The following is a 25,834-nucleotide window of genomic DNA, read 5'->3' as shown; positions in this document are numbered from 1 at the left end:
AGCCATGCTTTATCAGACTAGGACTGCGACATTGAAACCAGGCACCTGTATGTAATTTCCTCTATGGGCATTTCTATTTAAGGATAATCTAAGGATAAAAACAAATCAAAATCACCTGGACGTCTGTCCATTCTTTCCTTCAGTGCAGTCCATGAAGTACAGATTAAGGCACTCAGCAGTTATCCATTTAACCTTGCAAGCTTTAGCATTACAAATACCATTATTGCCAATGCATTTAGCTTCCATTTGAGAATATTTATCCCTAAAGCTAAGTACTAAAGTCTCAGATATGCAAATGCTTCCATTAATTCTTGTCTTTTAAAAGTGAGCAAGTGGAATCAGAACTGGGGAAACAGCTCATCACTTATCATTTATAACATAATTTTGAGTGCAGAATCAACCTTCACTGGCCATGTGCCACACTTAAAAAAAAAATCAAAATGTAATTTCTTAGTAGCTACATGCACATTAATATTTTCCCCCTTCTTCATGAATTTGCTCTTCATTAGCACCATTAAGCATTATTTAATGCCTGAAACTTGCTTGGGCAAAAGGGTACAACTCCGTGTTTGCTTCAGTTCTGTGAGAAGAGAGTGAAGAAGATGAAGCAAAGTTAAATCAGATCAAGCACAAAATGCATGTGCAAATAATGGATGTTTGCATAAGGAAAGTGACACCGGAATTTGATTTGCCAATTTATAAAACACCATTAAGAAGCAGAAAGCACTATGCGCTCCGTTATTACATCTTATTAGAGTTGCAGTTTGCAATGTGGTAATTTTTACAGCTCAGAGCTAAATATTTAAGAGCCATGTTATCAGACATTTGAGGGGGAGAACTGACAGACAGATCCAATGCTCATGAACTATCCCAGAAGAGCCTGCGGTCTCGAGCCACTGCCCCAACGAGTCCAGCATCCTGTTCTCACAGTGGCCAATTGCCTGTGGGAAAGCCAAAGGCAGGATTTGAGCACAAAAGCATATTCCCCTCTGTGGTTTCCAGAGAAGGGACCGTGAGGGTCATCTAGTCCAACCCCATGCAATGCACAAATCTTTCGCCTAACGTGGGGTTCGAACCCACGAACCTGAGATTAAGAGTCTCATGCTCTGGGGACTGAGCTATGCTTCAAGCAACTAACTATACAATCACATTTATAGCCATCTCCCCTACCCCCCCCAAATTAATCCCCTCTTCAAGCAAAAAGAGGCTTCCGAATCAATAATTCATATATGTATATATACACCAGGAACAAAGCGGAATTATTTCACACAATCCTGTTCCACCAGTACAACGTATATTTTGGAAATGCATTCCGCTCTGCCGTCTGCACTCTCTGAAACCCTTTGAACAAAAAATCTCTCTGATCCCTGGGAGTTCAAAGTATACCTAGTTCCTTAATGACTTTGCACAGCACTGCCACAGCTGTTCCTTTGCTTCAGACGCACAATGAACAGGTTAAAGGTGGCCTTGGAAAGTGTTTCCCTTAAAGTAAGTTGCCCATAGCTGCCGCTAACTGATATGCTGCTCTTAAAATAAGCACTTGACGAGCCTTAGGTCACCGGCACTAGTGACCCAATACGTCTCTTCCTTTTTATTTTGTTGATAAACAACTTTATCCTCAGTAGTTAAAACTTCCCTTTTCTACATCTTGGGATATGAAGTTGCTGCACTTTAAATCAAATTTGTATTTCAAGTCTCTTGTCTCTGCAGACAGTTTCATTATTGTTATCATCATCATCATTAAAAATGCTTCTATCAAAACAGTACATCAAGCGCACAGAGAGAAAACGGGGAAAGCTAATAAGGACCTTTTTGCAGGAAACAGTGCAAATAACGCTGAAATTAAAACGAAGGGGAAATGGTAGGTTGCATTACATATTTGGCAAACAGTTATCCAATGAGTCAAGGGGAAATTGGGGCCTTCCAGATGTGGTTGGACTCTGCCTCCCATCAGTCCCAGAATGATGTGAGGGTTGCAGACCAACAACATCTGGAAGGCCGCAGATTCCCCATCCTGCACCAGGTATTCAGAAAAAATGCAGCTATTCTGCCAGCTGTCCACCTTCATCGCTTAGGAAAGGAGCTGAGTCAGGTTTGTTTTGGCAGAGCCAGTCTGGTTTAGTGGTTAGAGCATTGGGCCCTTAGGATTCCTGTTCAGCCATGAAGCTCACTGGGTGATCTTGGTCCAATCGCTGCCCCTCAGCCTCGCCTACTTCATAGGGTTGTTGGGGGGTGGGAATGAGGAGTGAGGGAACCACAGATGCCATCTTGACCTCCTTGGAGGAAAGATAGGGTGTACATACCAGTAATACAATTAAGTAAAACAAATTCAATGTAGGTGTCAGCCAACATGGTAACCTCCAAGTGGATTTTGGACTCCATCTTCCATCCTCTGTGACCATTAGCCAAACTGGTCAAGGCTGCTGAGAGCAACAACATATGCAGAGCACCATGTGGACTACTCCAGCTTCCCTTCATATTTAGGAAGTTGTCACATACAGAACCTGCAATTCTTGTCCATTTAATTTCTCTGCCACTGCTGTCCCCCAACACACTTCTGATAACTATTATCAGAGGCTGGGGACAATTACAGTGGCAGCCTCAAACGACACTTGCAAGATATCAGGATGTTATTGCTTCCCAATCAGGATGTTGCTTCTAATTTGTACTTAGGATTTTTCAAAGGCATTTCAGCTACCTTGCAACATCCACAGATTTTCAGTTAAGTGCTCATATTTAGCGGCTTTCAACCCAAGTAATAATACCTTTATTGTCAATGTACAACCTCTGTACAATGAAATTAACCGAGTACAATATTCTTTTAGCCACTTTGCATATTTCTGGTTTTCTGAGCAGAGCAAGTTATCTACATTTATTTATTTGGGGTGTTCCCCACCCCCCTTTCTACAGCCTGAGCAGCACACTTGGCACTGAAAACAAAATCTAAAAACAGGTCCGTGGCCAAAAATGGCTCCTATTTTATGTAAGACAGGGGCAGACAAAAGGAGATGAACGCTGAGAGGGAGAATTAAAGGCATTTTTATAACACGTATCAGAAAGTATCGCCAAAACGAAAGGAATATAAATGCTTCACATTTATTTCAGCAGCGGTGCCACGTTCGAATCTCAGAATGGTCCAACAGACATAGATTATTTGCTTCGCTGCTATGCTCCTTTTCTTCTGTATCAAAATGAGGACAGCACTTTAAGTGTGTGCTTAAAAGATGAGCAACAGGTGCATCTCCACTACTGAATATGGCTTTAGCAGACTTTAAACCCGAAATATCAAACACACTTAAATGTCAGATTTGCAGGACCACTGAACAAAACGGAAGGATAGATTGTATCTTGGAGACATGGAAGGATTTTTCTTTCTTTCTTATAAAGCATTTAGCCTGAAACAAAGCCCAACAGTCAAGACTGCATTCACCGCTACGTTAAATAAAATTAATAAGGTTTAAAATTAAGTAGAGTTTTAGCAGAGGGTCTCTCTAGGGACTTTTCATCTGACCACATCCCATTTTTCCTCTTTGTGCAGGACTCTCGACTTGAGCAACTCCAACTCATTAGAGCCACAGGCAGAAAAGCCAGTGGTAATGTCCTGGGAGACCTGAGTTCAAATTCCTGTTCTTCCATGAAACTCATTGGCAACCCAGTCAGATGGGTGGGGTAATAATAATGATGATGATGATCATGATGATGATGTTACTGGGTGACCCTGGGCCGGTCAGTGTCTCAGTCTTACCTCCATCACAGGGCAGTTGTGAGCATAAAATGAAGAGAACCATGTATGTCACCTTCAAAGCTTTGGAGGAAAGGTGCTGTATAAATGCACTACATTGGAGGCATGCAATGTTAGGATTTCTCCCTCAATTCACCTATTCCCATCATCTCCTCCTTGCAGCCTTAAAGGTAAAGGTAAAGGGATCCCTGGCCATTAGGTCCCGTTTGGGGTTGCGGCGCTCATCTTGTTTTATTGGCCAAGGGAGCCGGCATACAGCTTCTGGGTCATGTTGCCAGCATGACTAAGCCACTTCTGGCAAACCAGAGCAGCACACAGAAACACCGTTTACCTTCCCGCTGGAGCAGTACCTATTTGTCTACTTGCACTTTGACGTGCTTTCGAACTACTAGGTTGGCAGGAGCAGGGACCGAGCAATGGGAGCTCACTCCATTGCGGGGATTCGAACCGCCAACCTTCTGATGAGCAAGTCCTAGGCTATGTAGTTTAACCCACAGCGCCACCTGCGGCCCTCCCCTTGCAGCCTTATATCCTACAAATAAAGGACCAACTGTGCTAGCCTTCACCAAATCATTTGTATTTGCTCTACTCTATTTGTACTGTACTGTACACTATATTTTAAATTACAGCCAAACCAAAACAAAACAAAAGATGGGAGTTAAATAAGTAGGCTGAAATAATCACATCACAGCAATCAAAGTCCTAAACATGATGCAGTATTATGCAGAGATATGCATAACTTGAATTTTCCAAGTTTGCTTATTAAGACAGAAAAGTCTCTAGAATTCTAACTAACTAATTTAAATGCCCTGATTGGCAGCTAACAAGTCTGTCAGTGGATTGACAAGCAGGGTGTGTTTCATCACCACAAGAAGGGAAAGCATAGAACATGGGTAGGCAAACTAAGGCCCGGGGGCCGGATTCAGCCCAGTCACCTTCTAAATCTGGCTTGCGGAAAGTCTGGGAATCAGAGTGTTTTTACATGAGTAGAATGTGTCCTTTTATTTAAAATGCATCTCTGGGTTATTTGTGGGGCATAGGAATTTTTTTCCTTTTCTTTTCAAAATATAGTCCGGCTCCCCATAAAGTCAGAGGGACAGTGGACCAGCCCCCGGCTGAAAAATTTTGCTGACCCCTGGCATAGAACATCAGAATACTGCAGATGATAACAACCTGGGACCAGTTTACCTGAGAGATCGCCTTGTGTGCCATGTGACCTGCAGAACTGGCACAGTTACAGGTGCCAAATAATACCTGCATTTATAAGAAATCGGCACTTTGGAACTCCCTGGTCACTGACATCAGGCAGACACCGTTGCTGTACTCTTTTCAGCACCTGCTAAAAACATTCCTGTTAGGAGAACCCTACCCAGACATGCAGAATGTTGATGTGCATTTCAATCTGCTTTTAGTTTATTGCTGATTTTATTTTTTATTTTTAAAATTGTTTTAAATACAGTGGTACCTTGAGTTACAGACGCTTCAGGTTAAAGACGCTTCAGGTCACAGACTCCGCCAACCCAGAAATTGTACCTCGGGTTAAGAACTTTGCTTCAGGATGAGAACAGAAATCGTGCAGCGGCAGTGGGAGGCCCCATTAGCTAAAGTGGTGCTTCAGGTTAAGAACAGTTTCAGGTTAAGAACGGACCTCCAGAACGAATTAAGTTCTTAACCAGAGGTGCCACTGTAGTTGTTTTAAACTGTTTTACTGATAAATTTATTGTTTCATTCTCTTTGCGAACCATTTTGAGGTTTTGTTGTTTTACCATCAGTGTATTAATTTTATGAAGTAAACAAGTAAAATAAACAATGTGTAGTTTCAGGCCTTACCCTTCAGCAGGAGCACTTAAATTGGCAGCGTGTGCATTTGGTTTTCAAATACTGGTCCATGGCAACATTTAAATTAACAGCTAACCTGCCCAAATGAAGACAATATTATCTGTGAAGCTATTATGCCTGCAGAAATGTGGAAACTGAATGCAATCCTGCACAGTAATCAGATACTGAAACATTGCACGGGAGAGGAATGCAGCCAGTAAATCGTGACAGGGGTCTGGTTGGAATCACTAAATCTGTGAAGCATCATAAAACTTATTTTTCTTTTTCTTTTTTGTCGATGGGGCGGGACAGTCAATCAAGGCAAAAATTTCCCTGAAGAAGCTCTGGTGCAGGATGTGATTGCAGTTTCAAGTCAAAGCATGCCAAAATGCATTCATCCCACTTGCCAAGCAGGCAACCCCTACGATTCCTACATCAGAGCAATCTATTCCAAGTACCACTTCAACAAAACACATCTCCAGAGTCATGACATTCGAGTTCACATTTACAGAGAGGTGGCTGTGTTGGCTGTTGCAGCAAAATCAACCAAGAGACTTGTGGCAACTTAATGACTTGACAGATATTCTTATGGCACTGGCTTTTGTTGAACATACTTAATCAGATGCCATGATCTTGAGTTTTGGGTACACATATAAACGGTCGGAGGTGGGAGACTGTAAACTATGAGGTCAGAAGGAAAGCCAGAAGTACAGGTGACGTATTTTTAAATTTTATAATTAACAGTGGACATTCACTGGTGACCATGGACTTCCAGTGTTAATGAGAAGCATGGAAAAAAGCCACCATGAAGCAGCTCCCATGGCACTAAACATAAACAGTCATGGCTATGGAGGGAGAATTGAATCCTTTCCTCCCCTGCTGTGGTTTTAAGGAAAATCCCTCACCTGAAGAAGGGGGAAATCTCCTATTGGCGAGTGCCTCCTGCATAGGTGGGTGGGAAATGGAAAGAGGCAGGATGTCCACACTGGCAACATCTGTTTAGAGCTTCTCCAAATATGACAGAGTCACCTACTGACCTGCCAACACACTAGCAATATGGATATGGTCCCTTCTGCATCCCTAACAAGTGTACTGTTTCTTAATGACACCAACATCACTGTGCAATACAGATGCTTGTTGTTGCTATTGTTGTATGAAGGCATTAGGATAGTCAGGTCCGGTTACCAGAACCTTCTCCTTCTAGTTCCCAAAGCACTTTGTGTTTCTCCTCTGGAAGCTGCCCTCTGCCATGGTGAAAATCTACATCACTTCCATCCCATCCAAACTTCACCTTCCACATATAAACCTCAGAAAATGTGGTCCTCCCTGGGGCTATTTAAGACCTGTGTGTCTTGAGGGAAGGTGGAAGGCAAGATGTCCAGGTCACTAAGCTTGTACTACCAGTCAGCTTGAGAAGACTCTTTTGCTCTACATTTTATATTATTTATATGTTTTAGAAATGGCAGAAAGACAGAACGAACAAATGAATAAAATGAGGAATTTTCTGCTGTTGCCTTTGGAGGTGCAATTTTTATCAAAACCACCACAGGGGAAGAAATGGTTGAACTATAATTATAGCTGGTATTTTTTAGCATAAGCAATGTATATTAATATAATGTTCTGGGCACACCTATGCAATTTTGTCTGAACCTACTCTACTCAACTAACAGAATTGTATAGATTGTATCAGGGTTTCATTCAGGATTTCCCGAACCTTTGGGGACCAGAGGCACATTTAGAAATCTAAGGTTGTGGGCATCACAAAATACCCATTTTTTGGGGGGGGGGCTGACAAAGTTCAGAACCATCACAACATCCCCCCCCCAAAAAAAACACACCTTCAAATCCAAATAAAATATTGCAGGAGGTACAGACAACAACCTCCCCCCAACAAAAACTTTAAAAATAAAATTGGGGTGGACAGAGAAGCTGGCAGGTGCCACAGGGGTGTCTAAATTAGAATTTATCTTCTGTTAGCATATACTTCTTGAAAACTATCTATTGGTAACCTTGGGAATGGCACAAATGACACTCAATAATTTTTGTCTTTAATTTGCTTTGCTACGTCTAGCACGAGACCTCTAGGAATTAGCACTGAACACACGATGAATTTCAAAATTGAGTTCCAGCCTCCAGGGAAAACAGGTCCAGGGAAAGGATGGCTGAAAGGCTTTAGACAATTAACAAGTCGTCTCCTGTACATTTAATTCACACACACACCCAAACACATGCACAAATGAAACTGGGTTAAGCATTTCTCTCAAAAGGTTTGGTGGTGCCAATATGTATCCTTAAACCTCTAAATGGATTGGAAAGCAAATACCTGAAGGAGTCCCTGTATTTGGGTTTTTCTCCAGGTTCCATTGCCTAGCACAGCCTTTCTCTACTGTGGGTTTTTAGATGTTCTTTCACTACAACTCCCATCATCCCTAGCCAGAGATTATGAGAGTTGTAGTTCAAGAACATTGGGGGGGGGGCAAGGTTGAGAAAGGCTGGGTCCAGGCCTCTTTGAATGGTGCTTCAAACTCCCTGCTGACCACCCCCCTCACTGGTCCCGCTTTGTATGCTGGAATGTGTCCTTAATTAATCAAATTTGTTGTAATTGTTTAACCAGTTCTACTGTTGATTGGTTTTAGCTGCCTTACTCTGCTAAAACTGTATGTTTCTCATGGTGTGTTTGATGATGATGATGATAATGATGATGAACCACCCTTTATAAAAAGATCCTAAGGTGCTGTCCAACATTAAGAACACATTTTATGGAACACAATAATAAAAACATAATAAAAAGCGTAATAACAGACAGTATAATAATAAAATAATCATAGTAACAGTCCCCCACCCCTCTCCCACAGCTTTAACAGGACATGGAATTATTTAATGACTGAAGGTCTGGGTACAGAAGAATGTTTTTGCCTGGTGCCTAAAGACATTTAATGATGTCGCCAGGCACATCTCTCTGGGGAGAGAATTCCACAGTTGAGGAGCCACCACAGAAAAGCCCATTCTTGTGTTGCCAACCCCCCCCCCCAAACCTCTCAGGGAGTGGGGACATAGAGAAGAGCCTCAGATGACAAGCACAGGGTCTGGGTCGGTCTATATGGGGGAAGGTGGTCCTTAAGGTATTGAACAGCTGAGCTCTGTGGGGCTTTATTTGTTGCATCCCGTCCTGCTATCCGTACGGATACAAGACCGATTACAAATACAGTCGTACCTTGGATTCAAAACGCCTTGCAAGTCGAACATTTTGGCTCCCAAACGCCGCAAACCCGGAAATGAGTGTTCTGGTTTGTGAACATTCTTTGGAACCTGAACGTCCAATGCAGGTTCCGCAGGTTCTGATTGGCTGCAGGAGCTTCCTGCAGCCAATCGGAAGCCACGCCTTGGTTTCCAAACGTTTTGGAAGTTGAACGGACTTCTGGGATGGATTCTGTTCAACTTCTGAGGCACGACTGTATTTTTATTAAGAACGGGAGGAGGAGGAGGTGGTGGTGGAAGAGTAAACCCAAGCTGTGAACTTGAGTTTTCCGGGGCAGTGTAACCCCATCCAGCATGGGATGGATCCCTATAACCCAATCTGCCTTTTGACTGACCATGAGCAGCTCTGTCTTGTCTCAGTTGAGCTTCACCCTTATCCAGTCCATTACTGACACCGGTTTAGCACCAAAACACCCTCTGATTTAGACAGCCTTCAACTGGAGATACTATGGGTCAAACCTGCATATGAAGCATATTTCTCTAAACAGCATGTGGGACTGCAGAGGCTGGAAGGAACTGGTTGTTTTCGTCAAATAACCCTTAGCCAGTGATTTAAAAAATAAATAAATCAAGGAGGAGCATATATATGTTGGTGGTCTGCTAACCTTTACCTCTGAAGGGACTCGTCACATAGAGCTCCAAAACTGCTTTCCAAGCCCAAACAAGTTTTAATAGTGGAGCTCCAGCAGCAAAAGGGACTAGAAAAAGCCCTGTGTGCACAAATTAGCAACAGTAGTATTTTTCACCCACTACTGAAAAGTCGGCAGAGGGGCAGGCTCAGTGGTAACGTATGCAATTGCTGCGTTGCACTTTCTGTGTCAACGCTTCAATGTGTGTCAGCAAACTAACAGAGAACTGGTGTTTGCAGCGTCAAAACACGATGCATAAGCAACACAGGACCTGTAGAAGAAGACTTTTTTGTAGTTTCAAATGAAACAGGGGTTGCTATGCCTGTTATTCACCGTGGATGTGTTCAGAAATGATAGCTGTAATGGTTGTAGGGGATTACTTGTGCGTAAATGGCTTTCAGATTAGTTAGATCGCTCAGATCATGCTCAGGCTGGCAGCTCGTCCTCCGTGACCTGTTAGTCACTTGCAGAATCCATCAGTGGGCATCTCTTGAACCTTTTCCAGCATAAAAGCTGTTTGACGCCAAGTCTCCTCCTACTTTCCCTGCGTGGAACTCGTCTGCGCAAGTAAGGGGAAGGCAGGGGCGTGCCAGCGCTCTCTCCACTGGTTTCTAGTGAAGGGTCTGTGAGACCTGCCTCCAATTCCTCCAACTCCCCCTCTTCTCTACTGGTGTTACGCTGAATTCCTTCCCCCCTGCTGGTTCCCTCTCTGGCATCGCTCTGGAGCCCTGCCTCCGCCTCTCGCTCCGATGTCAGTTCCCTGACAATAGCTGAACCCAGGCACGGTGGTTTTCAACCAGTCAGCTGTGGCACCCTGGGGTACCCTGAACGATAGTCAGGTGTGCTGTGGGCAACACTGGCCTCTGTCCCTCTTTCCTTCCCTCCCTTTCTCTTGTGTCTCTACTTCCCAAAGATTTGCACAGCTGTTTGTTGCAACAGCCCTGGCTACCAGCTCCCCAGGCAAATGATGCCTCTGGGGCAGGCCGGGGGTGCTTCCCAGGCCCCTGTGGGGTAATGTGAGGAGGCACCTCTCTATGGGGCAGGGGATGCATCAGCTACTGCCCAGAGGGGTCCCAAGGACAGGGTAGAGGAGAAAAGGCTGAGGGAACATTCCACAAGGGACAGTGTTTGAAAAAGGGTGCCAGCCCTGCAGGCAAGGAGTGATATAACTGGGCTCCTGAGCCCCACAGGGGTGCTGCAGAAAGAACGTAGTTGGTCAAGGGAGCCGTGGACTCAAAAAAGTTGAAAACCTCTGCTCTAAAGCATCAAGGAGACCTCTGTATCACTGCTGTTGCCAGTAGTATGGAGGAGGAATTCTTCGGCATGCTTTTTGCAGTAGTAGACCAACCCAATCTAAAGCTCCCAAACTTGCTTGAAGATGGGGACACAGCTCTCATTGCACATTTAGCCAGATTTGCAATACACACACAAAAGCATGGACACACACACACACACACACACACACACACACTACTTTTAAATTGCATTCCGAATGCATATTCTACATGCATATTTTTCATAAAATATGTGTACAGAATCTGTACAATTTAAATGCAGACCTTGTTTATTATTTATTTATGAGGGTCTTTCTAAACCGCCAACTCATTTAAAAAAATCATGTCGGTGTACAATAAAAACATTAAAACATCATAATAATCATAAAATATGGAACACATGACCAAAGCGGAATCAAATTAATTCTCTGAAAACTCGTGGCAGCACAGAAATGTTTTCAGCGGGTTGCAAAATATCAAAACCATAGGTGTCTGTCTGATTAGTAGCCAGTGATAAGTAGGAAACGGGCTACAGCTCAGTGGTAGAGCATGTGTTTTGAGTGCAGAAGTTTCAATCCTTAGTGTTTCCAGTTAAAGGTATAGGGAAGAGGACCACTCTCTCTGAGCCCCTGCTGGTCAACACAGAAAAGATTAGCTGAGCTCAGGCTTCCCCAGCCTGTTGCCCTCCAGATATTTTTGACTTCTACTCCTATCAGTCCCAACCAACTTGCTGGAAGTCCAAAACACCTGGAACACAACAGGAAAGCAGGGCTAGATGGACAAATAATCTGCCCAAGGATAAGGCAGCTTCCTATACAGTGGTACCTCGGGTTAAGTACTTAATTTGTTCCGGAGGTCCGTTCTTAACCTGAAAACCACTTTAGCTAATGAGCCTCCTGCTGCCGCCGCGCAATTTCTGTTCTCAACCTGAAGCAAAGTTCTTAACCTGAAGCACTATTTCTGGGTTAGTGGAGTCTGTGACCTGAAGTGTATGTAACCTGAAGCATATGTAACCTGAGCTACCACTGTATTGCTAAGTTTCAAGGCTAAAGCAACTGAGAGCTCCTTTTCAATTTCAGCTTTTGCCTGCCCATTAAATATAAAATCAATATTGATCAGATTGCTTGTTTGTTTGTTTTTTAGTTTTACAGAACAAAATCTCACATCATGACATTATACGGGCATCCTCAAAATTTGGCTTTAGTTCTCTCTCATACCTTCTTCATCTCTTTCTGAAACAAACTTGGCCTGCCCACAGATACAACAGCCATCTCTGTTTTCCTCCTCTGTCCTACCCCACAAACATACAATGCTGTCATTTCTCACCAACACCCTCCTGAGCAGATTTGGGACACTATCTATCTAGCTTTGATAAGTACCAGTCTGAGCTGCTACCATTCTCAGGAATCCCTTCTTCCCCCTTAAGGAGACATGCACCATCCTCATGAACAGTTATTCTCCCTCTCTTCCTGTGTTTGCCTGTCTCTTAGGTTAGGATATTGGACTTTCACTGAAGTACAAAGTAAGCTCAAAGCACAAAAAGATCCATGTCTGATGGTAGATTCCTGTCATAGGCAATTTTTGGGTATGAGGAGGAGGCTGCTGTAGATAAGGCATTTCTTTTTTTATTCAGGTTGTTCTTTTTTCACCCAACTTCCAGGATATGACATTTGCTGCAAACTCTGAAAGACAAATCTCAAAAGCAACCTCAACTGCTCATCTGTATGTTCCTGGCAAGGTCATTTACAGTATATAGATTTATCCAAGCTAGAAAGCTCAATATTCTGGAAGAATAAGGAGTTAGAGGTTTGGGGAACATGCACATGAATGTTCCCAAACGCACACATAATTTAGTTTCAGATGTGCATGTAAAAGGTAAAGGTAAAGGGACCCCTGACCATTAGGTCCAGTCGTGACTGACTATTGGGTTGCGTCACTCATCTCGCTTTATTGCCCGAGGGAGCTGGTGTTTGTCCGCAGACAGCTTCCGGGTCATGTGGCCAGAATGACTAAGCCACTTCTGGCGAACCAGAGCAGCACATAGAAACGCCGTTTACCTTCCCGCCGGAGCGGTACCTATTTATCTACTTGCACTTTGACATGCTTTCGAACTGCTAGGTTGGCAGGAGCTGGGACTGAGCAACGGGAGCTCACCCCATCGCGGGGATTCGAACGGCCGACCTTCTGATCAGCAAGTCCTAGGCTCTGTGGTTTAACCTACAGCGCCACCCGCGTCCCTCAGATATGCATATAGAGAGCCACAAATATTCCCCATCCTCCCTTAGACCTACATACAGATCAATGCCCCATTCCAGCAAATACAATCTGCATACAGAAAGAGGGTTCTGCAACTAAATCCGCTGTACTCGCTTTTCCAAGGAAACCTACTGTGTCCTTGGAGGACTAAGTCCAGAAACATGTTTCACAATCCACATTTCTGTGCATAAAAATATAAGAGCCATTCATACAGAATGTGTAATATAGGAAAGGTGCAATTCTCACATTTTACAATGTCGGGGAAAGATGGCGATCCAGCAGCACTGATACCTACCCTTTTTATGATCCACATAGTTATTTTTATGACTAACTATTAGGTTAACCACTTAGGCTGCAGCCCTTTAGATAATTTTCCCTGCTATATTCCACTGAAATTAATGGGACTTCTGCAGGTGTAAATTGTCTGAAGGTCTCAGACTAATTTATAGCGTCATGGCCATTTTTAGTAGCGCAATATCAATCAATATAAGCTGGAAATGTTAATTGAAGGCAGACCTCACTCCTTGTTCTCTCCTTGGGGAGAAAGCGAGAAGGGCATGAGCAAGAGGGATTTTCTAAGTTAAAATTCACTTTGCAGCATATGCTGTTGTTGTGAGGCACAAGATAATCCCTGTCATTTCTGAAACTGAACAATAGTGCTTTTATGCTTTCTAATTATCGCTCTACGTGCATACTAATTGATGTAGTAGGAGACCAGGAATGTATTATTATTTCAGCAAGTAACAGTAATACAGGTGTATCAACATTGCTTTTCCAAAACATTTTGAGTAACTGTGAAGTCTCTGCATATGTTGACAGCAGAACAAACCTCCTTGGAAGGTTTGGAAGGTTGGAAGGTCTTCTTTAAGGTTTTCAACCTGAGTCTGGGAAACCACCAATGAGGGATGCTGTGGCAGCCAGCATTTCCAACACTATGATTCTATTAGAAACCAACTACCATGAATGAAAAAGTATTTAAGAAGTCAAGGCCCAAATCCAGTTTACGCTCACACAAGTGCATACTTGCCCAAAGTAATTATTTAAACTTGAGTCTTCTTTGACCAGCTAACTCCAATGTCATATCACAATGCAGTTTGGAAACCTAAATCTAAAGAACTCTTGGACAGACAACACTTATTTGAGCCTTGGTTAATAAGAGTTATTGCACCAGGCAGTGTCACATAAGGAATGCAACATTTTGAAATTATTAATGAGGACTGTGCGAGGACGAAGGAAAACCATTCTCACAAAGCATTTCTAAATTTTATTTATTTACCTATTTAGAAGATGCACAGATTGCTTGATCAAAGAGCTAAGCGGTGCACAAAAATAACTGTAGATAAAACACAGATACAATCCACACAGCAATTAAAAAAAAATATATGCATAATTAAAAACACAGATAAAATTGGTAAGACTCTTCAAACAAATACCGGTAACTAAGGATAAGCTATTAATCAATGTGCATGAGTTTAAGCCAGAAAAGTATTCCTTTTAAGCCATAAATAAACTGATTCTTATAAGGCTGATGGTTATAAAGGAGGAACCACAGCTTAGTGGAAAAGCACATCCCTGAGTAGAATGCGTCCTTAAATTCTGTTAATGCTTCTTGCCTGCCTGGATGGAAGATGGAGGATGTGTGCAGAAAACAGCCTGCACTACGAAGGTAAAATGCGCCCCTCAGAAGGTGCCCAAAGAGAATGTGCAGCTCAAGCTGCAAAAAGGTTGACATTCCTGGTTTAAGACATGCAAACTTGTGTGTTGATTATTTTGCTTTTCAGTCAAGTTGAGAATGGCTGGGGAAACCCAGCCAGATGGGCAGGGTATAAATACTAAAACTACTACTACTACTGTTGTTGTTGTTGTTGTTGTTGTTGTTGTTGTTACAGTGGTACCTCTGGTTACGTACTTTATTTGTTCCGGAGGTCTGTTCTTAACCTGAAGCACCACTTTAGCTAATGGGGCCTCCTGCTGCTGCCGCGCCACCGGAGCAGAATTTCTGTTCTCATCCTGAAGCAAAGTTCTTAACCCGAGGTACTATTTCTGGGTTAACGGAGTATGTAACCTGAAGCGTATGTAACCTGAAGCACATGTAACCCAAGGTACTGCTGTATTATTATTATTAATTGTTGTTGTTGTTGTTGTATTAAGGTCTAGTTGCCTAAATGAATATCCTTTAAACATATGAATGGAACCCACCAATGGTCAGCTTCTGGATGCATCTCCAACTTTCTGGTGGCAACAGAAGCAAAACCAGTTTAACCACTCGTCTGAAACCAAAATACTTGCACAGGTAGAAGTAGAAATAATAATAACGAGATGTCGGTATTCATAACTTGGTAGAATCATTGTGGTTACCATCACAATGTACCAGTGAGTAGTGTCACACACAAAAATCACAGGGTTTCTACCAAGGGAGCTTTTTTTTTTTAAAAAATAATATTTATTAAAATTTTCCAATTAATTACAAATTAATAAAACATCCAATTTCAAATCTTTTTCCAATTACATCCTTTCAGGACTTCCCCTTCCCTCCCCCCCTTGTATTCCAAATCTCTCAAATGATCTCAACAAGTTCTTCTCCTCAATTCAAACTTGTTATCCTTAACCCAATTTTTTTTTTAAAAAAAAACCAACAACATTATTTTCCATTCCCCTAAAATCGGCTTATTCCCACCACGAGTTCCCCACTTTAGAATACCATATAAATGTATATAGCCTAAATAAAACATAGTTTACGCCTTTAAGGATTCCACATTTCCCACCCCCCCTTTTCCCGGTTGCGTTCCCACTGTTCCTCAATGTCCGATATTTCCACGTCTCTCTAAATCATAGTCCTTTGCCAGTCCTCTTTAATTTCGAGTGTCCAATCATGGAAGGATTCTGTCTCAAAGAGAGGCCCATTTTTTCCATCCAGATTTTTATATCCAGGAGTGAAAAACTCCAAATTATAATCCTTAAGCTTGTCAAATCTGGATGTCCCAAATGTCCCCACCTTTGACTTGGTCCAATTCTTGTTATTTTGTTGTTCTTATTGATCAGACTCCTCTTTCTATTTCTTTCTGTCCCTGTTTTCCTGCACAAATGTCCTAATTCCAAAAGTTAGTTCCTTTACAGAGGCTTGTTATTCAGAATCAAAACATTACGTCAAGTTCCTTTCATTCCACAACAGATGATTCCATTGTCTTCTTCGATGTAGTGGCCTCTGTAGTCATAATAATGTTCCATTTCTGCAGTTTCCCAGGAGATAAACAGTTCAGTTCCAATTTCCAGCTAAAACTTGTAATATCCCTCGGCTCCTCTAGGTGGATTGCAAAAACTGAGTTCTCTTCCAGATCGCATCCATTAGCCCTAGTAACTTTGTAATCCTTATTTAAAACAATTTGTATCCAATTTATAACAAATATAACCAGCAAAGTCCTTGTAACATAGTCTCTATCTTATTTTCCGCTTTGACAGCTCTTTGACAGCTGTCAAAACTTGCCTTTCTCCTCTCCAAACTCCGTCATCGATCGCTCCCGGGGTTCCAGGGGGGGTTGTTTTTAAGTCCGAATTCTACTTTCCTCCTCCAGCTCAATCTCATATTCTTCACTCGTGAGGTTAAAAACTTGCCAAAATGATGTTACTCCGATCTTAGTTATCAGATCCTTTGCTTTGATCCTTCTACAATGGAGGGGGTGGCTGACTTCCTTTTTTGCGCCTCCCCCGCTCACTCCGAAATTTTTTAAAATTTTTATCCCTCTTTTTAGTCCAAGTTCCAATTACTTACAGGTTGTTCTTTTAGGTCCGAATTTTCAAAGGAAGAAGCCAGCGCTCTCCGCCGAATGGCATGCGGCTTCGCACGGCAGGGATAGCAGAGGACTCAAAACACCACGCTTCTCCCCGGCACCCGATCCGTAGCCTTTAAAAAGGCTCCTTCACGAGTCGGGAGGGCGCTGACGGTGTCAGCCGAGTCTCCATGTCCACGGCCCCCGTGGCCGTGGTTTTTAAGGGTCCCCGCATCGCCGGTGCGGTAGGACCCAGCCCCTGCCGTGCAGGCTCCCTCCGGAGCTCGGAGGGAGTCCGCCATTCGGCGATGGCGCCGACCCGGAAGTCTACCAAGGGAGCTTTTGTGCAAGAGAAAACGGAGACACACAGCTCTAGCGGCACAACTGGATTGTGAAAAAATACGTGGAACCATTCAGAGAAAAGATCTGTCAGGCCACTTACATAATCATTTCTTAATTGGACATTAATTCCCTGTAGAATGGCACATTCTCTTTGGATTTACTTTGCAAACAAATAAATAGAATCAATTTATTCACTCTGCCATAGGGTGTGTGCACATACAGGGTGAGTCTTTTAAAAGAGGCCCCGTGGTACATGTGTACTCTGTACCCAGGGGGCCTCTTAAAGGACTCACCCTGTATATGTATGCATACATATACATGCACGTGGGTGTCTATTTCAGGCATCCGAAACCCACCTAAACTCATGCTACAAACATTGTTAGGCTTTAAGGCGCCCCAGGAGACTCTTGATATTTCCTTTGAGCAGACTACCAGGGGACAAAGAAAGTGGCCTTTGATGGTGCAGCTTATATAACACCTGCAAAATCTTGTTCCATCAGAACACAAAGCAGTGACAGAGCACAGGAGCCCTGCAGCAAAATAGGCAAAGCAAAGTTGCTACAAATCAAAGCACAAGAAGAACTACAACACCAACAAGGGGAAAAAACATTATGTATACCACCTAAAAGAGCTTATGGATTAAGTGGTTTATAAATCTTTTTTAAAGTCACCAGGATGCCAAAAGAAAAACAGTAATCCAGCAGCGGCCACTACATTATTCATTGATCTTTGCACAATAAACTGCTTTGAAGGGGTTTTTTTCTTTTACAATCAAGAAGTGTATACATTTTATGAAACAACCAAACAAATATTATTACTGCTACACACAGGAAATATAGGACCACAGCCTACATATAACCAAAATGCATATAATTGCAGGTGACTATTTTCTAGGTATTTTGGACTAGACAACATTTTTTTTCATTTCAGTACCACCAATTCCTATAAAATATGTATGTTATACATACATTTACTGTGCTCCTGTAGCCAAGAAAGCCTGAAACATTTCCTTAAAGTACACTGTTAAATACAGTGGTACCTCGGGTTAAGTACTTAATTCGTTCCGGAGGTCCGTTCTTAACCTGAAACTGTTCTTAACCTGAAGCACCACTTTAGCTAATGGGGCCTCCTGCTGCTGCCGCGCCACCAGAGCACAATTTCTGTTCTCATCCTGAAGCAAAGTTCTTAACCCGATGTACTATTTCTGGGTTAGCGGAGTCTGTAACCTGAAGCATATGTAACCTGAAGCGTATGTAACCCGAGGTACCACTGTATATGGTCACTTTGTGCTATGTAAATTATTTTGGTTTTCTCTTACTATTTTGTGGTTCCACTCTCTCCCCCCCCCCAATTGCTAATAATTTAGCAAGTGGAAACTTGCTGGAAATGGGGTGGGGTGGGGTAGGGGCTACAGAAGGAACATTTGTTCCTCTACTCAACTCCATTCTCACAACACTGCCTCCCTCTCCTGCAAACAGCCCCCTGTGAATTGTCACACATGAAGCCAAACACCCCGCACTGCACAGGCACACCTCCTACTGTCTCCCACAAAAAGGAACCATCGCATATAGGTCCTATTTTCTATGTTTCTTCCACATCCTCATCCTACTCATGGCTCCTTCTTCTTCTTCCTCATCCCATTTGCCAGCACAGAGAGCGACAGCCAGGAGCAGACGAATTAAATACCAGTTTGCTTGCTCTGTGGTCAGGATGCTCAGCCCTAAGATGATGAGTTGATGCTTGGATTGAGCTGGTAAATGAAGTAGCATGAGCTTTCCACCAGCCCCTCGCTTAACCATCTGCTTCAGGAGCAGGATCACTTCTAACACATGCAGCAGGGGATGTTATGCTGATGGAAACAAATGAAGCAGGCTTGCATGCCTGGTCACCAGCTCAACGCAAGCCTCTGCTGCTCAGGGCTCAGATGGAGGGAGTACTCAGCTGTTTCAGGCTCTGGGGAGAGCAGTGGAACATAGGAAGCTGCCTTCTACATCTAGCTAGGTATACTGGACTCTCACTGCAACAGCTCTCCAGGATTTTATTTTTTTTTAAAGGGGGGGACATTCCCAGCCCTATCTGGAATCTTCTGCATGCAAAACAGTTGCTTCCCCAACCTGATTTAGAAGCCAGCTCTGGAAAGCATTGGCCATGGATTAGCACCGATGAAGGTGTTTAACATTAACCATGGTTCAGGCTGACCAATGAAGTGTTGCAAGATTTGCATCTGAGAGGGAATAAATGCATGGCACACTCCAGGTCTTTCTTAAATTGTCTTGGTTTCAATGGGACTCAGTGCTTCTTATACAGTTATGTTTCACTGAGATATGTGGCACATATATTTGCTCCTGTAGGTGCAATTTGTTGGGTTGTGCCCACCAATTAAGAGGACCAGAAGAAGATGGAATGGGTGGTTTCATTCAAGAGTTACTAATGGAGCGCCCAGGAGAAATACCCCATTATAGAGCAAATCTGTATTAACAGCAAAATGAGTTGCAAGGTTTTATGAATCAGTATTCATCAAATTTCAGGGGGGAAACAGTGAAGATGCCCAAACATCATTATGGCATCTGTAGTCTCCACCATCTGGAGGTGCATGCCTGGGGATCATTGGATCTTGACTGTTTTCACACACTAACAACACATTGTGTAGAATGCTACCTATGACATTTTATCTGTACAATCAGAACGAAATTCAGTAACCAAATAACCAAGTACTGAAAAATATGAATTTTGAGCTGTCTTACCCCATAATGGCAACTAGACATTCTCTTTTGGCAACTGTAATCCTGGTTTAGGGAGCCATTTGTTCATATATCTGAGTTTCTAACACTGTATAATGAAACCAAATGATACAATGGAAGTCTGAGGCTATGGAAGGCAACAAAAAGTCTGTGCTATATCGTCTCCTCCCAGGTAACATCTGAGGACACAAGTCATGCATCTCTCCCATGAGGATCTGTGCAAGTCCATGTACACATTTAGCTTAGGGAAGATATGTGTGTTACCACTTCACACCCTTGCCTGGAAACATAGAAAGAGGAAGCATAAATTAGCCACACATCCTCCTTTCTGCAAGCCCAGTAAATGTCCAAAGATATGCGAAGATCACATTCTATTCTTGCAATATATCCTTTCTCATGTGCATGAATAATACCAGTGCCTATTAGGTGTAGGAAAATCTTTCTTAGGAAGCCACATTCCCAATTTTAAATGCACAAGTAGGCCACTTCAAGAAACCCATGGAAATTTCCACCCTTCACAGACAGACATATTGTTGCCCTCATCCAGATACAACCTTGCTCTCTCACCATTCATCTCTCAGACTCAACACTATGCATTTCCTAAGAAGCCCTATTAAACCCATACACAGGTCCTTTCAACCTTCTAGCGCGGGCAATGACATCCCAGCAAGATGGAGCTTCAGGTGGATCAAAACCAGGTTGGCAGGAAAGCTGGAAGAGGACAGACAGGGGAAGTAGATTGATCTGGAACTGATTTTATTCAACACAGTATGTATCATCAGCACAACTCATTTCATTTCTATCAAAATTCATTTAGTTCATAAACATAGCATCCAGGTTGATTTACATTCTATAGTAAGTGTAAAAATTTAATCTGGCGATTATGCATGAAGGTAACTTTGCTAATATGAAGAATAAGACTAGCCATCCAAACACAGTTGCTTTGTGCCCACATGAGACACAAGAACCGCCAACAGAACTACATACCAAAAGGTTCATTCACAAATACAAAAATGGTTCTCAAAAATGCTCCATAGTGTTGGGTGTGCAAGATGGACCCAGGTTCCTGACAGTGGTCAGTTCTGAAGTGTTAAGCAGGTTAAGAACAATGCCAAACTTCTTGTTTCACTGTGTGTTGCCATTCATTCATTTTCTTGAATAGTTCATTGTCGCCAGCCCAGAGCAGATCCCAAATAATTGCAAGGGCAGAACTATTTCATACTCTAGTTCCTTTTTGTGCACATGCAAAATACATGGTGCCACCATCAAGATATACGTGTGGTGACATAAAGCCTATACCCTGGTTTTTGACACCTGACCCACCCTATTCAATTGACTGTAAATTGTTCAAATTTAATTTAATCTTGTATTTTTATGCTGTTGGAGCTCACTTTGGAACCTTATAAGGATGGGAAGCGAAGCGAAGGGGAGAAATTCAGCAGCAACAACCACCACACAGATGTGCTGGCTTGATCAGGAAAATGACAGGGTACTGATTCCATTTTCATGACAGTAAACGCTGATCATTTTAGCATACACATACATAGCATTCACAACCGACAACACTACACACACACTTTAAAAATAGTGTACCAGAATTAAAACTGTAGTTCAGCCCTAAGAATCTCTTCACATAATTGCTCACTTCCATTTTTTCAGTGAGGCTCCCAGAGGTAAGGCAGCTCATTGGAATAGTACTTGGTGGCCATTTGTCTCTGTCCACAATCACGAGGACGTACTGATTTCCTTAATTTCTTAAACATGCCAATACACTATGTATCCATTGTTTCTGCAAAGCACAGGCCATAAATAAGCTTTCCCCTCAAATTTGCTTGTTTTTCTTTTTCTTTTATTATGTGTTTTGTATTCTCATTGTGTATTTTTCTGTTGCGAAGCACCCTGGGATGATGATGATAATAACAATAATACGTAAGGACAGCTGAACTGACTAGTATATATTAAAATGCCAGCACTATCATAGATTAGTAGAGACAGGCACTGAATTACCACCAACTGGTAAAGCTCAAGGACTGTTTACTAGACACCACTTTCTCACATCACCTCCACAAATTCATATATATATATATATTTACCACGAGATGCTTGGTCCTATAGAGGAGCATTTTTTCACAGCATCCGTAAGCAACTCAATATTTATTACAAATACATTTTACATGAAAGGATTCCAAAGCAAACAATCCCTTAGTATGTTAAGATGCCATGGTGCTCTGAGTATACACAATGTTTGCATGGAAATTCATGACCTAAACATATGACACCTTGCAATTAGTAAACAATATGCAAAGGTTAATTGTATTAGCATCTTGTGTAAAACTATACACATTTGAATAAAGTGATACAACAATCTTCTGAGATGCATTTTTCTATTATATTGTGTGTAGCTATCCTTTTTCAGATTTAAATGGCCTTCATGCCCATCTCATTCTACGCTTCCTGCAATCTATCTCACGCAAGGCACAACTGATTCTTTTTCATCTACCTGACAGATCTCATGAATATGAAGACTGTTCCAAGCCAACTATGAATGGTATGTCTCAGAAGGTCAATGAAACTTAACACTGCTTTCTCCCTTATGACATCCTCTTTTACACACATGAGAAGGGAAAACTACATCTGCTACAGGATATATGGGAGCAGACATGATGTATACTCTGGAAATGACAAGGACACAGATTCCAAGGTTAAAGCTGGGATTTCCAGATGCATTATTATTCAATACCCTGGATAGCTCCCAGTTAAGGATGGTGCATAAATTCTACTAGTTAATGCTATTTCTCCCCACATGCGTCCCTCCAGCACATAATAGTATAGCTCAAGGAGATACTGCGTTCTGGATGACTTTCAAGCACCAGGTAAATTAATAAGGACAAACCCCACTCTGGCCAAAAATCATTAAGCAAAATCCCAGTTGCCCTCAATCCATGTAATCCTTTTTTTCCAGGTTCCTGCTTTTTTATCAAGCTAATAGCACAGCCTTTCCAAAAGTATCTGGGAAGAGAGCTAAAAATGTGCAGTTGTCAGACAAAAAAGCTTTCACACGCATATCAGACTGAGCGACAATAACAAGCAGTGCAAATTTTAACTAAGAGCCTGAATCTTACATGTTCGTGTTTTTAAACTTCCCATGGATATACCATGACTCAAGACATAAAAGCTTTCATTTTAAGGGCAACACACACACACACACAGAGAGAGAGAGAGAGAGAGAGAGTGCGCGTCCTATTTCTCTCTGTCTTCTGTCTTTCTGATTTGCTCATATTCTTGTCTTTTTCTGACATAAAGCACTGATAGATTGAGGCATGAAGGAACCAAAGTTTTAATAAAAGAACCTAAAGCCTTGTGAATGTATTATTCCCTGAATATAGAAGGGGTAGATGGAGATTGTGCCAGATGACCCTGCCCCCTTGACACAACTTTAGTCCACACAATGGACAAAATAGCCACATAGAGACTTAAACATGTAGGCCCCATTCGCAAAAATCATGCATACACCATTCAGAGACAATAAATGCAACACGTTGGGTGTGCCAAGGAGGCAGAGCCAGTTGGCAAGATTACAATCTTCTCCCCTGCCCCAACGATGTATAGAGAAGAACATCTGCACAGGACATTAGTCAAGGTCAGTTGCACTGTTCCCGTAGCCAGCACCATACAAGGATTTTTTAAATGAAGCAAAGGGTGTTTATTCTCCTGGGACAGCTTGATAGGGAATAAGTCACCATGACTTTGGATATTTAAAATAGGAAGGTACATATTTTAGATGTTTGCAGTTTCTGGGTTTGAGTGAAAACGGTATTCCTCAATTTTAGTTTATCATGCCCCAGTTTCCATGCAGTTCTTCCAAGATAGCCAAAACGATTAGCTTTTCCTTTGCAGATGAAAAAATTATACTCCCTAAATTAGGGACCAGGGGGAGAGAATCAAGCCACATTTCACATGCTTGGCTTGCCAAAGTTATATATTTTTTTTCCTGTGCAAAGCTCCATTTTACTGGAATGCCAAAAAGTGACCCATGAAACTTGCAGCATCCTGGGAAGGGAGGGCTCCCTTATATCTTCCACCTGGAAAAGGGATGTGAGAGTTGTCTTTAAGTGCAAATGGAAAATAATCTAACCTCCATCTCTGAAGGTCAGTGACATGTCACCTGGGCAAGACTGGAAGTTGGGCAGTAAGTAGCATTTGTGTTTCTTCTATCTAGACGAGAGTTTGGTGGAAACAAGTTGGGGGTGAGTTATTTCATTGTGTTCAGTACAGCCGATGGAAAGAAAGTCTAGTCTAGGAGTGAGGAACCTCCAGTCCTCTAGCCATTGTTGGACTCCAGCGCCAATCAGCCGCACCCAGGATGGCCGATAGTCGCCCAACAACTTCTGGAAGGCCACTGACTCACTGTCCTTCCAAAAACGGAGGGTTGTGGAACCCTGAGGTTCCAAGAACTTGGGGAAAGTCTAAGGTTACAATCTTGCGCACAGCACACCTAAGCGGAGTGGAACTTACTTCTGAGCAATGCTACCAATGAAACAAGAAGCCAACCTGGGCTTCTATGCATATGTGTGAGCACTTTCAAAGCTCTGTGGGCAGAGCCTCTTCGATGCTCCCCATTCCAGCACTTGGCATGTTCTTTCTCTGAACGCCAACGAAGACTTTGCAAAGGGGGCGGGCAGAGGAAATAGGTTGGAGGGGATCAAGCTCAGGAAAATTGTCATTCTTCAGAACTCTGAGCTTCTGTTGAGGTGGGTTGAGTGGAGACAGAGAGAGGAGGAGATAGGGATATTTATTTCTTCCAGAGGGTTCAACTTCGGCTACCCACTTCAGGGACTAGGATCAAAATTGGGCACCAGAGCATCACAGACACTCAAAATGCCCAAACTGCACAAGCAGATCTTTGGGGAGGCAGAGCTGACACATGCCCCGCGCGAGCGCGCACCGTGACCAACAGAAAAATCGATTAGCCGACCCACCCCAGAAACTAACCCCAGACGACCCCTCTCTCCCCTCACCTGAAATCGCTGTAGGGGTGGATGATCCAGAAGCCTGCAGTTTTAACCCTTTCCTGCTCCTTCTCCACCGCCTTCTGGCTGCCGAACATGCGGAGGGAGAATTTGTTGACCCCGGGCTGCAGCATGGAGGTGAACTGGCGCTGCATGAAGCCGTATTGGCGCCCGGCGGCGTCGGCATCGTCGAAGCCCACCGCCGGCTCCTCTCCGCCGCCGCCGCCGCCGCTTCCGCCGTCTACTTTGAAGCACACCGAGTTGCCATGGTCCTTGAGGCTCCCGCCGCCGCCGGCTCCCGGGCTGCCCAGCGCCTTGTCCGCCGCCGCCTTGCCCTGGAAGCAGGCGTTGGCGCTGGGGCTGCCGTCGTCGCGGCTGCCGGGCGACGAGCCGGGCTTGCTGCCCTCCATGCCTCTGCCCAGCGAGCGGCCGGGAGGCGGAGGAAGGGAGGTGGCGCGGGAGAGCGAGCGAGGGAGGCAGCGCCGGCCAGGCGAGCCGGCTCCGTCTTGCAGCGGCGGCTGCTGCGACTGCTGCCCGCCCTTCAGCGGCTCCTCAGCCCCTTCTGGCGCGCCTCGCGTGGCAAGGGGACCGACGGGAGAGGGGAGGAGGGCCGAGCCAGAGGCAGCGGGCGGGCGGGCGGCAGGCTCCCTTCGAGCGCCCTCTGCCGACCGCAGCGGCGCGCCTGGGCCCGCTTCCCTTCGCTTGACATTGAGCGACCCGGACGAGCCCGGGAGGAGGGAAAGAGGGAGGGAAGGAGGATGGAGCGCGCCGTTAGGCAGCTGGCCTGAGCCAGCGTTTCCTCCTCACATCGCCGCTACCCAAAGAAAGGGACCGGGGTTCCCAAGCTGGCTTCGCTTGCACAGATTTGCCTTCCACGATCGCTCCTCGGTCCCGGTGCCTTTAGCACGAAGGACGGCTTCCGAGGTTGTGCAGGCGTGGAGATGCAACCCAGCTGGGGGTTTCGCCTTGCAGACGGGGCGTCCGCCCGGTGCCGTTTG

General features: G+C 43.7%; 1 protein-coding gene across 1 annotated transcript in view; it reads right to left on the bottom strand.

Annotated features, from left to right (window-relative positions):
- The window catches only part of HCN1 (hyperpolarization activated cyclic nucleotide gated potassium channel 1), a 186,043-nt gene extending 160,684 nt beyond the window's left edge, over positions 1-25,359 (bottom strand). The window contains exon 1 of the mRNA XM_081881422.1: positions 24,846-25,359. Coding sequence (XP_081737548.1) covers positions 24,846-25,246 — 401 coding nt within the window. The 5' untranslated portion in view covers positions 25,247-25,359. The remainder of the gene's footprint in view (positions 1-24,845) is intronic.
- Between the last annotated feature and the right edge of the window lie 475 nt (positions 25,360-25,834).

Source organism: Podarcis erhardii (genome assembly GCF_964252035.2).
Source record: "Podarcis erhardii genome assembly, chromosome: 11".
NCBI classification, from domain to species: Eukaryota; Metazoa; Chordata; class Lepidosauria; order Squamata; family Lacertidae; genus Podarcis; species Podarcis erhardii.
Note: the sequence above shows the minus strand (reverse complement) of the source record. Positions and strands in the feature narration are given on the sequence as shown.